This window comes from Lampetra fluviatilis, chromosome 6 (genome assembly GCF_964198595.1).
Source record: "Lampetra fluviatilis chromosome 6, kcLamFluv1.1, whole genome shotgun sequence".
In the NCBI taxonomy this organism is placed as follows: Eukaryota; Metazoa; Chordata; class Hyperoartia; order Petromyzontiformes; family Petromyzontidae; genus Lampetra; species Lampetra fluviatilis.
The window spans coordinates 1151935-1166653 of NC_136280.1; the positions used below are offsets into that span (position 1 = coordinate 1151935).

General features: G+C 58.0%; 1 protein-coding gene across 1 annotated transcript in view; it reads right to left on the bottom strand.

Annotated features, from left to right (window-relative positions):
* The window catches only part of LOC144932997 (polypeptide N-acetylgalactosaminyltransferase 9-like), a 37666-nt gene that overhangs the window by 20978 nt on the left and 1969 nt on the right, over positions 1 to 14719 (bottom strand). The window contains 8 exon segments of the mRNA XM_078857419.1: positions 1698 to 1815; positions 4155 to 4352; positions 4921 to 5095; positions 6773 to 6782; positions 6784 to 6940; positions 12091 to 12346; positions 12349 to 12372; positions 13474 to 13872. Coding sequence (XP_078713545.1) covers positions 1698 to 1815; positions 4155 to 4352; positions 4921 to 5095; positions 6773 to 6782; positions 6784 to 6940; positions 12091 to 12346; positions 12349 to 12372; positions 13474 to 13858 — 1323 coding nt within the window. The 5' untranslated portion in view covers positions 13859 to 13872.

A 14719-nucleotide genomic window follows, 5' to 3' on the forward strand; every position in this document is an offset into this window, starting at 1 on the left:
ACCGTGACGTGGCCAGGAGGCGGGCAGTACAGCAAGTGGGCTCTGGAACCCGAGCGTTCCCCGCTATTGGTGATGAGTTTTCTCCCGGTTCTCCGGCTTCTTCCCACAGCACATTGCTTGGCCCTTCTGAAAGGTCGTGGACAGAGCAGCACTGGTAGCATGCGATCTGTACAGAAGCATGTCAAGGTGTAGCCCCGCATGTCTGTGTTTGCGCATATGTGGGGAGCTGTGGCGCAGCGGTTAGCGCACTGCGCTACGAACCCGGCGACCAGAGTTTGTCCCGAGTCGATTCCCCAGCTCACGGCCAACACCAGTGACGATTCATCTGAATCGGTCCTGGGCCTCCCTTAGGTCGACTTCCTTTAAGTGTGTCGCCTTCTCGGTCACCACCCCCCTGGCCCTCCACTTCCTCGCCTGGCGCCTGCGCCTCTTCGGCCCCGTGGGCTCTGGCGCAGTTGCGTTGCCTCCACCAAATACAAAGCTACCCACTCACTCACTCACCTACCTACCCACTCACTCACCCACCTACCCACTCACTCACCCACCTACCCACTCACTCACTCACCAACCTACCCACTCACTCACCCACCTACCCACTCACTCACCCACCTACCCACTCACTCACCCACCTACCCACTCACTCACTCACCCACCTACCCAACCACTCACCTACCCACTCACTCACCCACCTACCCACTCACTCACCCACCTACCCACTCACTCAACCACCTACCCACTCACTCACCCACCTACCCGCTCACTCACTCACCCACCTACCCAACCACTCACCTACCCACTCACTCACCCACCTACCCACTCACTCACCCACCTACCCACTCACTCAACCACCTACCCACTCACTCACCCACCTACCCACTCACTCACCCACCTACCCACTCACTCACCCACCTACCCACTCACTCAACCACCTACCCACTCACTCACTCACTCACTCATTCACCCACCTACCCAACCACTCACCTACCCACTCACTCACCCACCTACCCACTCACTCACCCACCTACCCACTCACTCACCCACCTACCGACTCACTCACCACCTACCCACGCACTCACTCGCCCAACTACTCACTCACCTACCCACTCACTCACTCACCCACCTACCCACTCACTCACCCACCTACTCAATCACTCACCTACCCACTCACTCACTCACCCACCTACCCACTCACTCACTCTACCATTTAACTCAAACCTCGCTCCCGCCGCGGTAATGGAGGCCCTCATCCAGCAGTGGATTATCTAAAGGGCTCAATAAAGTACTTGTAGTTGGGGCAAGTGTTGTTAGCGAGAACCCATGAAGGCCGGCACGACACACGAGGGGTTGGGTGGTCAGCACCACAACCCGGCCGCCTTTGTCTCCCCAGTGGCGATGTCTGCACACCGCACCGGTCGACCGCCTGCACCACCACACTCGATGGCCGCACCACCGAGCACAACCGAAGTGGTACCCGTGCGGTCAGGTCGCGTGCTCCGGCTCGTCTTGGATGGGGGAGGGCAGCAGAGCCGTTGTGTGCGGTGGGGAGCATCGTGACAGTGATTCGCCGCGAAGGAACAGAGTGAACTTGGGGGGGGGCGGGGAGAGCAAAGGGGACCTTTGGTAGTGCTGGGCCCCAACGCGGCCAGGGGCCCCAACGCGGCCAGGGCCCCAAGCCGAGGGCCGGCGCTGGCACTCACCCTGAATCCCAGCTCCACGTTCTCTCCGCCGTAGACGTCCATGCCCGGGTCGAAGAGCCCAATCTCTCCAAAGTACTCGCGGTGAACGACGAACGAGCAGCCGATCATCGCGGGGGTCCTGGGCGGGAAGGGGAGGGGGGGGACGTGGGGACACGGGGGCGCAAACGGGGAGAACTCCAGTTTGACTTGATGTGCTCATGAATGTTGGAGGACGGTCACGGATGTCCTTGTGGACATTCTTTGAAAAAGATCTTCATAGCTCATCGGATTCCTCCGGCATGAAGGAGAAAAAAGATTCTGAGCGAGCGTAAATGTTCCTGCGGGCGATCTCAGACGTTGAGGATGCGAGACAAAGCTTGAACACATCTGACATTTAGATCCGGGAGCCTTCCGACATGCTTCTGTATTTCGGGACACAACTCGTTCAACTTGATTTGCCGTTTCATCATGGGACCTCCCTTTGCCAGCATCAAAATATAAGAATAGGTTTTACCCTTTCTGGCAATGGAATATTTGCGTTAAGATGTTAAAACACCAAAATGAAAACTTTTACAAGCAAAAATCATTCTCTGGTAGTGGTTGCATTGTCTTTAACAATGGCAAAGACAATGCAACCACTACCAGGGCATGCTCACCACAAGTAGATGTGGTTAATGCAGTGACGTGATTCCTTGCAAAAGGTTTCAGTTTGGTGTTTTAACATCTTAACACAACGGTTTTATCATGGCCAAAAAGGGTACAACCTACGTATTATTTTATTTTGACCGCCGTTTTTGCAACGCGGGGGCGTTTCGTGGCCTATCAATGTGGAGGCTGCGCATCGGCGCTGAATCCAGATGTTGAATCTAACGGCCGACGGCTCCGCGATTCGGCTTCCTGCCTTGGAGGTGTTTTGGTCTAAAGATTTGCAGATGTCGGCATCCATCAGCAGTCCCCCCGTTGGATCGCCGGCATCTGAGCGAAGAGGCGAAGAGACCTCACGAGGGACGAGGTGGGATCTTGTCCGCGGCAGCTTCTCACGTGGCCGCGTGTCTGCTGGTCGCTTGGACGTTTTGAGCCTGTGCCCCGAATGTTGTGTTTATAGGAAACAAAACAAAAACTAAATGTCAGAAAGGTCGCACGGGAGACTTGGGGTCGTGCTTTGCCGGAGGGTAGAGATGGCCGTATGTGGTGAAACAGCCCAGGGTCTGTTCCGTCACAATGCCACAAACGGCAATGGCGCGCTACCCCCCCCCCTCCCCTAGTGAATGAGTGTTGCCAATCGAGCAAAGCTTTGACCGAATTTTGACTTCTCTGAGCCGCCTCATCAGCAAGAGTGTGGCTGGGTTTCAGTGCGGGAGCATTTCAGCTGAACGATTCACGTGATTCAATCGCTCACAATCATTCACCCCCCCCCCATCCCACCACCGCCGCCCCCCCTGGGAGCTTTACAGGAGACTCCATCATTCATTCTCACCACCCGCTCGAGTCGTTCAATCAAACATCCACCCTTACCCAGCAATAGATTTAATCATTCATCCCTCCACTCCCCAAAGGGGGTTAAATCATTTAGTTCCACCCTGCGACCCCCCCCCCACCCCCCCAAAGGGGTTCATTCTGTACGTGACCCTCATGGGGGGAGGGGGGGGCAGCAGCGCGCGTCACGTGACCGTCGTTGGGAGGTGGATGCGATGCGAGGAGACGCGCGGACTCCCAAGGGGCCCCTCGCACTCGGCGCTCCTCGCGCTTCGATTCACACGCAAGGGCACGCTGACTCGGCGCTAGCGGCGGCGGCGGCAGCAGCGGCGGCGGCATCGTCAATGGCGTCATCGGCACTACAACTAAGACAGCATCGGCATCGTCATTGAGCATCATCGCTCTCATCGCTCTCATCGCTCTCATCGCTGTCATCGCTCTCATCGCTGTCATCGCTCTCATTGCTGTCGCCGTGATCATCGCCGTCAAACTGCCGCATCGGCAGAATCGGCATCATTGCTAAGGCTACCGACCACGTCATCGGCATCATCATTAGCGCCGTGCGCCAATCATTGGTGGTGGTGGTGATGATGATGATTATGGTGGTGATCATGGTGGTGGTGATGATAATGATAATTATGGTGGTTATAGTGGTGCTGATGATTACGATAATGGTGTTGAGGATGATGGTGAATATGATGATGATGGCGGTAGTGATTATGATGATGGTGGTGATTATGATGATTATGGTGGTGATGATGGTGGTGGTGATGATGGTGGTTCTGGTGGTAATAATGGTGGTAGTGATGATGGTGGTGATGATGATAATGGTGGTGGTGATGATGGTGGTGGTGATGATGGTGGTGATGATGATGGTTATGGTGGTGGTGATGGTGTTGTTGATGATGATAGTGGTGGTGGTGAAGATGAAGATGGTTATAGCGGTGGTGGTGATGGTGGTGGTGATGGTGGTGGTGACGATGACGAGGAGTGGGGGGACACCTGATGGGTGCCGTCTTGTTGCCGCGCTGGACCCACGCGCGCGGCGGGGCGATGTACATGCACCAGAGCTCCCAGTTGTAGCCGTGGGCCGAGTCGTGGTAGCGCTGCACCTCGAACGAGCCGTGACGGATGTTGTCGATGGCGGGGAGCACCACGCGGGAGCGGTCCTCGCGGATCCGCGCCAGCGCCGGCTCGGCCCTGCTCACGACGGGACCAAGACGTCATCGTCGTCATTGTCGTCTTCATCAACATCATCAACATTATCATCATCAACATCATCGACATTATCATCAACATCATCATCAACATTATCATCAACATCATCAACATTATCATCATCAACTTCATCAACATTATCATCAACATTATCATCATCAACATCATCAACATTATCATCAACATCATCCTCAACATTATCATCAACTTCATCGTTGTCATCATCATCAACAACTTCATCATCAACAACTTCATCGTAATCATCAACATCCTCGTCATCATCTAAATCAGCATCGTTTTCAACATCATCGTCATCATCAACAACATCATCACCAAATTCATCATCACCATCATCATCGTCACTACCGACGTCGTTATCCCTACTGATATCATGATCGTCACCACCAACACCACCACCAACAACATCAACCACCGTGACCATCAACAGTGGCTATTGGCGGTTGCTGCTGCTGCCGCTGCCTGCGACCGTGTCCCTGGCGGTGCCACCGCGTGCCCCCCCCCCCCCCCCCCCCCCCCCCGCGTGTCTCACCACCCCTCCTCGAACTCCACGTGCGCATCGAAGAACGCCACCACGGGCGCCGTGGCCTCGCGCCACCCGGCAATGCGCGCGCGGATGAGGCCCTCCCTCTTGGAGTTGCGCACGAAGCGAACGAGGGGGCCCAGCGACCCCCTCAGACGCCCCTCCAGGGGGGCCTTCAGGTCGGCTGGAGGGGCGGAGAAGGGAGGGCACAGCGCCTCCTCGTCACGATCGGCATCAACATCGTCACGATCAGCACCAACATCGTCATGATCACCATCAACATCGTCATGATCGCCATCAACATCGTCATGATCAGCATCAACATCGTCACGATCGGCATCAACATCGTCACGATCGGCATCAACATCGTCATGATCACCATCAACATCGTCATGATCGCCATCAACATCGTCATGATCAGTATCAACATCGTCATGATCAGCATCAACATCGTCATGATCACCATCAACATCGTCATGATCAGCATCAACATCGTCATGATCACTATCAACATCGTCATGATCAGCATCAACATCGTCATGATCACCATCAACATCGTCATGATCAGCATCAACATCGTCATGATCACTATCAACATCGTCATTATCACCATCAACATCGTCATGATCAGCATCAACATCGTCATGATCACTATCAACATCGTCATGATCAGCATCAACATCGTCATGATGAGCATCAACATCGTCATGATCACCATCAACATCGTCATGATCGCCATCAACATCGTCATGATCAACATCAACATCGTCATGATCAGCATCAACATCGTCTTGATCAGCATCAACATCGTCATGATCACCATCAACATCGTCATGATGAGCATCAACATCGTCATGATCACTATCAACATCGTCATGATCAGCATCAACATCGTCATGATCACTATCAACATCGTCATGATCAGCATCAACATCGTCATGATGAGCATCAACATCGTCATGATCACCATCAACATCGTCATGATCGCCATCAACATCGTCATGATCAACATCAACATCGTCATGATCAGCATCAACATCGTCATGATCACCATCAACATCGTCATGATCGCCATCAACATCGTCATGATCGCCATCAACATCGTCATGATCACCATCAACATCGTCATGATCACTATCAACATCGTCATGATCACCATCAACATCGTCATGATGAGCATCAACATCGTCATGATGAGCACCAACATCGCCATGCAAGACAACCCGATCCTGCAAGGGAGACCAGGTCCGCAACTCGAGCTGGTCACGTGGAGTGAGTGGCCTGCTCATTACGAAGGTGACTGGGAAATTAATCATCGTCCACGAGGCCATATATTAATCACGAGTCGATTTTTCTTTTACAATAAGTAACATTCGTCTACAATCATCGTTAACGGTCAATTAATTCAAGCATTACTGATTGTTGATTTAAAAAATCAACCGATCATCAAATTCTCAATAACCTCCGTCGGTCAGGGCATGATCAATTCACGTATTCAAGAGGTGCCCCCGCTGTGCCGGGATGTTTGGCCGATCCAGGAGCAAGCCCCCAAGAGAGATGCCGCGATGTGACCCCCCCCCCCCCCCCACAGCGTGGACCTCACTCACCCTCAGCAGCCTCTCCTGGGACGAGACACCCCCCCCATCTCTCACATCCCCCCTCCCACCCCTCCCCCACCATATTCCCAAAATCGCTCGCGATCTTCGCCGGCATCATCCATCCGCGACAACCCGCGACCATCCCTACAGCGCCCTCTCCCCGTCTCTTCCTCCCGACAACCCCTCGCTCCTACTTCCCTTCCACCCCTCCACTCCCCACGCGCCTCCCTCCCGTCTCTCCCATCCCAGCCCCCGCCACTCACGGTCGTCGCTGGGCGTCGTCCACGAGGATGATTTCCCGCAGGAGATGCGCGGGGGTGCGGCGCGCGGCGCTGTGCGCGGAGCGCTCGATCACGGACGCGGCCTCGTTCACGAAGATGAACACCACGGAGACCTGCGGCAGGTCGGCCGCGTAGCGCAGCTCCTTACACCTGCCCGGGGTAGGGGGGGGGGCAGCGAGAGACGCGTGAGGGGGGGGGAGGGAGGGGAGGGAGGGGAGCGAGAGACGTGTGAGGGGGAGGGAGGGGAGCGAGAGACGCGTGAGGGGGAGGAAGGGAGGGGAGGGAGGGAGGGGAGCGAGAGACATGTGAGGGGGAGGCAGGGAGGGAGGGAGGGGGGGGGAGAGAGACGTGTGAGGGGGGAGGGAGGGGAGGGAGGGGAGCGAGAGACATGTGAGGGGGAGGGAGGGGAGGGGAGGGAGGGGAGCGAGAGACATGTGAGGGGGAGGGAGGGGAGGGAAGAGGGAGGGAGGAGAGCGAGAGACATGTGAGGGGGAGGGAGGGGGAGGGAGGGGAGGGAGGGAGGAGAGCGAGAGACGTGTGAGGGGGAGGGAGGGAGGGGGAGGGAGGGAGGGGAGCGAGAGACATGTGAGGGGGAGGCAGGGAGGGAGGGAGGGGAGGGAGAGACGTGGTGGAGGGGGGATGGAGGGGGAGGGAGGGAGCGCGCTGCGCTAACGGACCCGGCGACCCGAGTTCTGTTGCCCTTCACGACCACCAACTGCAGTGACGACGACGATTATCTGAACCGGTTCTGGGCCTCCCTTAGATCGACTTAGCCTCAAATGAGTACCTGGTGCAGTGTGTAGTGAAACATCGCCACTGGGGAGACAAAGGCGGTCGGGCGTTGTGCTGGGCCCTCACCCCCTCGGTGGTGCCGTGCTGGCCTTCATAGGTGCCACTCGCTTATTGCACTTGGCCAACAGTCTGTTAAGGCTACGGGGGGCGCTTTGTCTTTGTAAGGGCGCAGGGGGTGGGAGGGATTAAGGGAATGGGGAGGGAAGGGAGCCGAGGGGGTGGGGCGAGCGGAGCGGGGGGGGGAGAATTGAGGGAGGGAGGGGAGGGGGAGGGGAGGGAGGGAGGGGAGGGAGGGGGGGATGTCGAGGTGTGGGAGAGGGAGGGTGAGGTAGGCAGGACGAGGGGGGGGAGGAGTTTACGGTCGTAGGGACAACGATGTTGACAATGGTGGTTGGAGGGGAATTGGATTGAAGGTGGGAGGATCGAATTGACGTAAGGGAGATGGGAAAGGGAGGGGGGGGCATTGTTGATAGAGGAAGGGAGAGAGAGAGAGAGATGGGGAGAGGCAAGGACGGATACGTGATGGTGGGGTTGGTGTGGAGAAAGACAGAGATGATGAGAGGATGGATAGAATGTGGAGGGAGGGGCGGTGGATGGGAGGGATGATGATGGTGGTAGTGGTGGAGAGAGAGGCGCGCAGCTCAGACGGGCGATTCGCGCGCGCACGCAGAATCACCGAGCAGCCAATTAGCGAGCGTGCCTTTAATGGATGGGGATAGGGGGAGGGGGGGTTAACAGGAGTTACCCCCCCCCCCCGCCGCCCCTTAGACTCGCCCAGCTGTTTGAAACCACACGAACAAGTCGGTTATCATCCGCCTAATTTATATTGTCCTTTACATCGATAGAGATCGCGCGCGTGTGTGTGGCTCTTTAACGAGCGCGTTCATATGCACGCCATCTACCCCGCGGTCGTAGGCCTTGCTGTGTGCAGCGCTTCAGCACGCTTCGCCCCAAACCCCGGCAGTCCGAGTTCGATGCCCACTCACGGCCAACGAACACCACCAGTGCACGATGATCTGGACCGGTCCTGGGCATCCGCTCGGTCGACTCCGTCTCGAGCGAGTTCGCGGTGCGTAAAACGCCGTGGCGGTCTTCATAGGCGCTCGCTCGGTCACTTCACTTGTCCCAACAATCTGTCCAATGCTACACGGGGTCATTCTTGTCTTTGCAGCCTCTTAATAAACTAGACATGTTTATTTTACTTTACCAGGTAAGCCCCCACTGAGCTGTGAAGCTTATTTTTCGGCCACGGCCTGGCCTATCACGAATGACAGCTCAACGAAGTTGGCTCATCACGTGGACATGTATAGCGGCAGACAAAGACTCTCACTCGCGCTGATGTTGATTCGAAATGTGGAGGGGGAAACCGGAGGGACCCGGAGAAAAATCCACGCGACCACGGAGAGAGATAGAGACACGCAAACTCCAAATATACAACAGGCGTCAGGGTCGGGATCGAACCCACGACCTCCTGCGTAGCAGGCGAGGGAGTTAACATCACGCCACGTTCACGGCGCACGTGTTTTAGCAATCATCGGGCGCGTGCAGCGTGTGCGAGCCGCGTGTGACATTGCAGCATTGGCGACGCCTGGCGCGACGATGTTCCCACCCCAAGGCAAGCCAACCACAGCTGCGAGGCCAAACATTGGCCACACATTTCGTCGCACTTGCTAACGCGAAATTATCCGCTCGTGCGAAATGACCCCCGGTTACATAACGTGACCTGGTCACGTGAAGTCACCCGGTCATGCAAGGTGACCTGGTCACTTCGCGTCCTATGAGGGCTTCCCTCCATTCACACCCCCTCCCCTCATCCCCGCGCGCACACCCCCTCCCCCTTCGGCCTCCTCCTCTCCCCCCGGGCCCCCACCTCGCCCTCGTGAGTCGCATTCAATCTCGACACGAGTATCCGCTGACAAGGAAACTATGACATTGTCTGTGTGTGTGTGGCGTGTGTGTTGTGGTGTGTGAGGAGCGGTGGTGTAGCGGTTAGCGTGCTGCCGCTACGAACCCGGCCTCCCGAGTTTGATTCCCGCTCACGGTGACGTTGATCTAAACCGGTCCTTGCCCCCCCCCCTAGGTTGACTCAGCCTCAAATGAGTACCTGCGACGGTGCGTTTACATCGCCACTAGGGAGACAAAGGCGGCCGGGCGAGGTATTGGCCACCCACCTCCTCGTGTGCCGTTCCGGCCTTCATAGGTGCTCGCTAACAGCACTTGCCCCAACAGTCTGTTAAGGCTACACGGGAGATCTTTGTCTGTGTGTGTGTGGTGTGTGGGGAGCGGTAGTTCAGTGGTGAGCGCTGCGCTACGAACCCGGCGACCAAGACTTCCTATCTCACTCACGGCCAACGCCAGTGGCGATGATCTCAACCGGTCCTATGTCACTCCTAGGTCTACTCAGCCTTAAATGAGTACCTGTTGCGATGTGCTAACATCGCTGGGCGTGATGCTGGGCACCCCCCCCCCCCGCTCAACCATCCGGTGCGCCGTTCCGGCATTGATAAATGCTCGCCCACGGCACTTGCCCCAAAATTGCGTGAAGGCTACACGGGGGATCTTTGTCTCTGGTGCGCGTGGCGCTCCTGCAGTCTGCAGCGCTTCGCTCGGGACGCGATTCATCACGCGGCGCCCCAATCGACCACGCGTCCGTGCACAAAGACAAAGACCACCCGTATAGACTTGACAGACTCTTGGGGCAAGTGCTGTTGGCGAATAGCACCTATTCTATTGAGGTGTTGCAGCCAGCAACATCGCTTGGCTGCCTTTGTCACGCCCAATGAGACTGATGGTTTAAGGCTGGGTCGACCTAGGGGAGGCCCACGACCGGTTCAGGTATTCGTCACCGGTGTTTGCTTCTGAGCGGGAATCGAACTCGGGACAGTGCGCTAACCACTGCCCACACAAAGACAAAGAACCCACGTGTAGCCCTAACAGACTGTTGGGGCAAGTGCTGTTAGCGAGCACCTATGAAAGCGGGCACAGCACACGAGGGGGTGGGTGGCCAGCACCACGCCCGGTCGCCTTTGTCTCCCTAGTGGCGATGTTTACACATCGCACCAGGTACCCATTTGAGGCTGAGTCGACCTAGGGGAGGCCCAGGACCGGTTCAGATCATCGTCACCGGTGTTGGCCGTGAGCGGGAATCGAACTCGGGTCGCCGGGTTCCATTCCCGCTAACCGCTACACTACCGCTCCCCACACTCACGTACACGACACACACACAGTGACACACACACACAGTGACACACACAGTGACACACACACAGTGACACACACACACAGCGACACACACACACACAGTGACACACACACACTCATTATAATGCAATATGCAAATCAGAAACGTGGCGGCGTTAGCGATGATGCTGTGGGCAGACGCGATCATCAGCATCAATAATTAAACAATTGACTTATTCACTACCACGTGGTGGGAGGCAGTGACGCAAATCGCCCTCAACCTACCCCTCCACCCCTACCTCCACCCCTACCTCCACCCCCACCCTTCACCCCTACCCTCCCCTCTCTACCCTCCACCCTCCACCCCTACCCTCCACCCCTCCCCTCTCTAACCCTCCACCCTCCACCCCTACCTCCACCCCCACCCTTCACCCTTACCCTCCCCTCTCTACCCTCCACCCTCCACCCCTACCCTCCACCCCTCCCCTCTCTACCCTCCACCCTCCACCCCTACCCTCCACCCCTACTCTCCCCCTCTACCCTCCACCCGACCTCCACAGCTTTTGCTACAGCTGTAACTACAGCTACAGCTGTAATCGGTGTTGACCGTGAGTAGGAATCGAACTCGGGTCGCCAGGTTCGTAGCGCACCGCACTACCGCTCCCCCCCTTCTCTCGTTCCTTAATGCAAGCCCCCCTCCCCCACGTGACCTCGACCCCCCCACCACGGCCCGCCCGCCACCTATATAAACTCACCCCCACCCACCCGCCCCCTTCCTCCACCCACCACCTCCCCCATATAAACTCACCCCCCCCTCCCCCGTGCCCCCCGCCCCCCTCCTCCACCCACCACCTCCCCCATATAAACTCACCCCGTCCCCCGTGCCCCCGCCCCCCTCCTCCACCCACCACCTCCCCCATATAAACTCACCCCCTCCCCCGTGCCCCCCGCTCCCCTCCTCCACCCACCACCTCCCCCATATAAACTCACCCCGTCCCCCGTGCCCCCGCCCCCCTCCTCCACCCACCACCTCCCCCATATAAACTCACCCCCCCCTCCCCCGTGCCCCCCGCCCCCCTCGTCCACCCACCACCTCCCCCATATAAACTCACCCCTCCCCCGTGCCCCCGCCCCCCTCCTCCACCCACCACCTCCCCCATATAAACTCACCCCCCCCTCCCCCGTGCCCCCCGCCCCCCTCCTCCACCCACCACCTCCCCCATATAAACTCACCCCTCCCCCGTGCCCCCCGCCCCCCTCCTCCACCCACCACCTCCCCCATATAAACTCACCCCCCCTCCCCCGTGCCCCCCGCCCCCCCCACCCACCCGCCGGGTCTGTAGTCGGGGATGTCCCGCAGGAGCGGCAGGCGGTCGCTGCGGTGCGCGTTGTAGCCGTACTTGTGGTACAGCTCCTCCTCATCGTCATCCCCCCCATGCTGCCCCCCCTGCTGCCCCTGCTGCAGCTGCAGCAGCGACGCGCGGCCCTCCGCCTCCCGGGCCGCCCCCCCACGTGACCCGGGGCCCTCGGGGAGGGCCCCCCCCGCTCCCAACGGGGGGCCCCCCCCTGCGGGCCCGGCGCCAGCAGCGGGGGGCCCAAGCGACCCCCGTCTGTGTGGGGGGGGGGGGCGAGGGAGGGAGGGATCGATCAGCGTTGTGGGCAGGGGTCGGCAGCCTTCGAGTCGAGCCAAATCGTGCGAGAGACGCATCACACAGACAGAGCGGGCGGGCGGACAGCAAGACGACAACTACAACAACAACACATTCCGACATAAACAAAGTAGGTGATGTAATATACCGCTGTCTATTTAGTTGATTGCCCCTATTAGTTATTCTTAAACAAGACAGTTTGACTATTACATTTTTTTCCGTCACCTAGACATTCCATAGTTGCCCCATTCTCTGCCATATTTAATGACATTATCTTTACGTTATAATTAGTTTTTTTACAATTTACGTTTTTTTTTAAATAAAATATCATCTCCTCCATGTCAACCTCTGTGGCTCCGCGCGAGTCTCTGGGACTCTCCGTGAGGTCCATGGATCTCTTTCTCTCTCTGTGCTCGCATGATGGGCATCTGTGCGCGAGTCTCTATGCGGGTCTCTGCGTGAGCTGATGTCGATGATGATGATGACTCCACGTGCCATGCGCTATCAGCCGAGACTGGACAACCCCGAGGCGGAGTTTGTAGCCTCCTCAACCCGGAGCCACGCGGCGTGTCGCTGGCGGGCACAGCGCCCGTACGGAGCACGTGGACCCAGTGTGACAAGGCAGACAGCGATCAGCTGTGTAAGGAACGAAACAGGTGGACTTGTCCACAACTCTGGCTGTCGCCTGATGAAGCTGGTTGTAATTTCTGGCGAAACGTCGTTCTCGGATTGTAAATGTTGTGGCTTGGCTCTCCAACACACTACCAGTGGTGCTGTACTAGTGACGAATTGGCCACGTTCTGTTTACGTGACAACCCTTACTAGTTGGCTGTGTCGGGTAGTGGCGGGTTTAACGACACATTTATACATTTACACGATCTAACCCCAAAAACCTCTATTATGGATGACATTGGTCGCGAAAGCGTGCTACGAAGTGTTCATCAGCTGAGCTCCATTTATCCTGAGCCACGTGGAGCTCCCTGCAGCGGTCCCAATATCGAACCAGGAATCGAACCGGTGGTCGGACGCGGCCTGGGAGGGGTGGGGGAGGAGGCGGCTCACCCCCGAGTCTCCGGTACACCAACTGCTCCAGCTGCTCCAGCCGCTTGAGGAGCCCCTCGGGGTCCCCTCTCCTCCCGCCGACAGCCCCCTGGCCACCCGCGTTGCCCTCCACGCTGCCGCCCTGGTCCCCCACCGCCGCCGCGTCGAACCCCGCCTCGCCCGCGCGCCTCGCCCGCGCTTTCGCCTTGCCCCGGGCGCGCGTCAGCCGGGCCCGGGCGGCCACAGCGGCCGCCCTCGAGGCCGCCTCGCCCGCCGTGGCCATCGCCTCGACGACCGCCGGCTCGGTGCGGTCCACGGAGCGCGAGTAGACGAGGAAGAGGAGCAGCGCGGCCAGCATGAGGAGGTTGAGAGCCAGGAGGGTCCGGACTTTACGTGCCACGGCCATGCTAACGGGGATAGCTGAGGGGAGGGGAGGGGAGGGGAGGGAGGGGAGTGGTGATGTTGCTGGGTGCAGGCGCATCCCGCTGGAATGTTGTTGATATCGAGAATTGGGAACGGGCAGCCTTCGTTCAACGTCAGATCGAGAGAGAGAGACAGAGAGAGGGAGTCAGAGAGAGACAGAGAAAGAGAGACAGAGAAAGAGACAGGGACACAGAGAGAGAGAGACAGAGACAAAGGGAGGGAGAGAGAGAGAGACAGAGACAGAGAGAGGGAGACAGAGACAGAGAGGGAGGGAGAATGGTTTAGAGGCGCGGGGAACCCCACGCAGAAACGAGCGCGATGCCAGCCAGAAACGACGCCAACAATTTCCCCAGCTCTGCGGTCCTCTGTTTGGCACGATCAGTGAATGCGTTGTTTACACTGTGAGAGTCAGCGGGAGCGGCCGGAGAAACCCCCACGCGTGCGAGGGGGGGTGGGTAACGCTCAATATCCGTCGAGGTGGACGGTAACCTACTCGCTGTACTCACACACCCTGGCCAAGCCATGAGACGGAGACACCGACGCTCCCGGGAATGGGTGTCACCGCTGTGTGTGTGCGTGATCCACCAACCCTCGCTGCTCCACACTGTTGCATTACAGGCCACGTGCGCAGCTACCACAGCGCAGCCTGTGGGCCTCCATGCACGTCTCTGGCTCCCTGTGGGAGTGTACGAGTCTCCACACGAGTCTCTGCTTCTCTCTGTCTCAGTCTATGGCTCTATCGGTGCGAGTGCATGGACCTCGGTGAGAGTCTGCGCCGTCACGACACGAGTCAGCCGTGACCTCGACGTCAGTCACTGCGGCTGTGCGGCTCGAGCGAGGATTC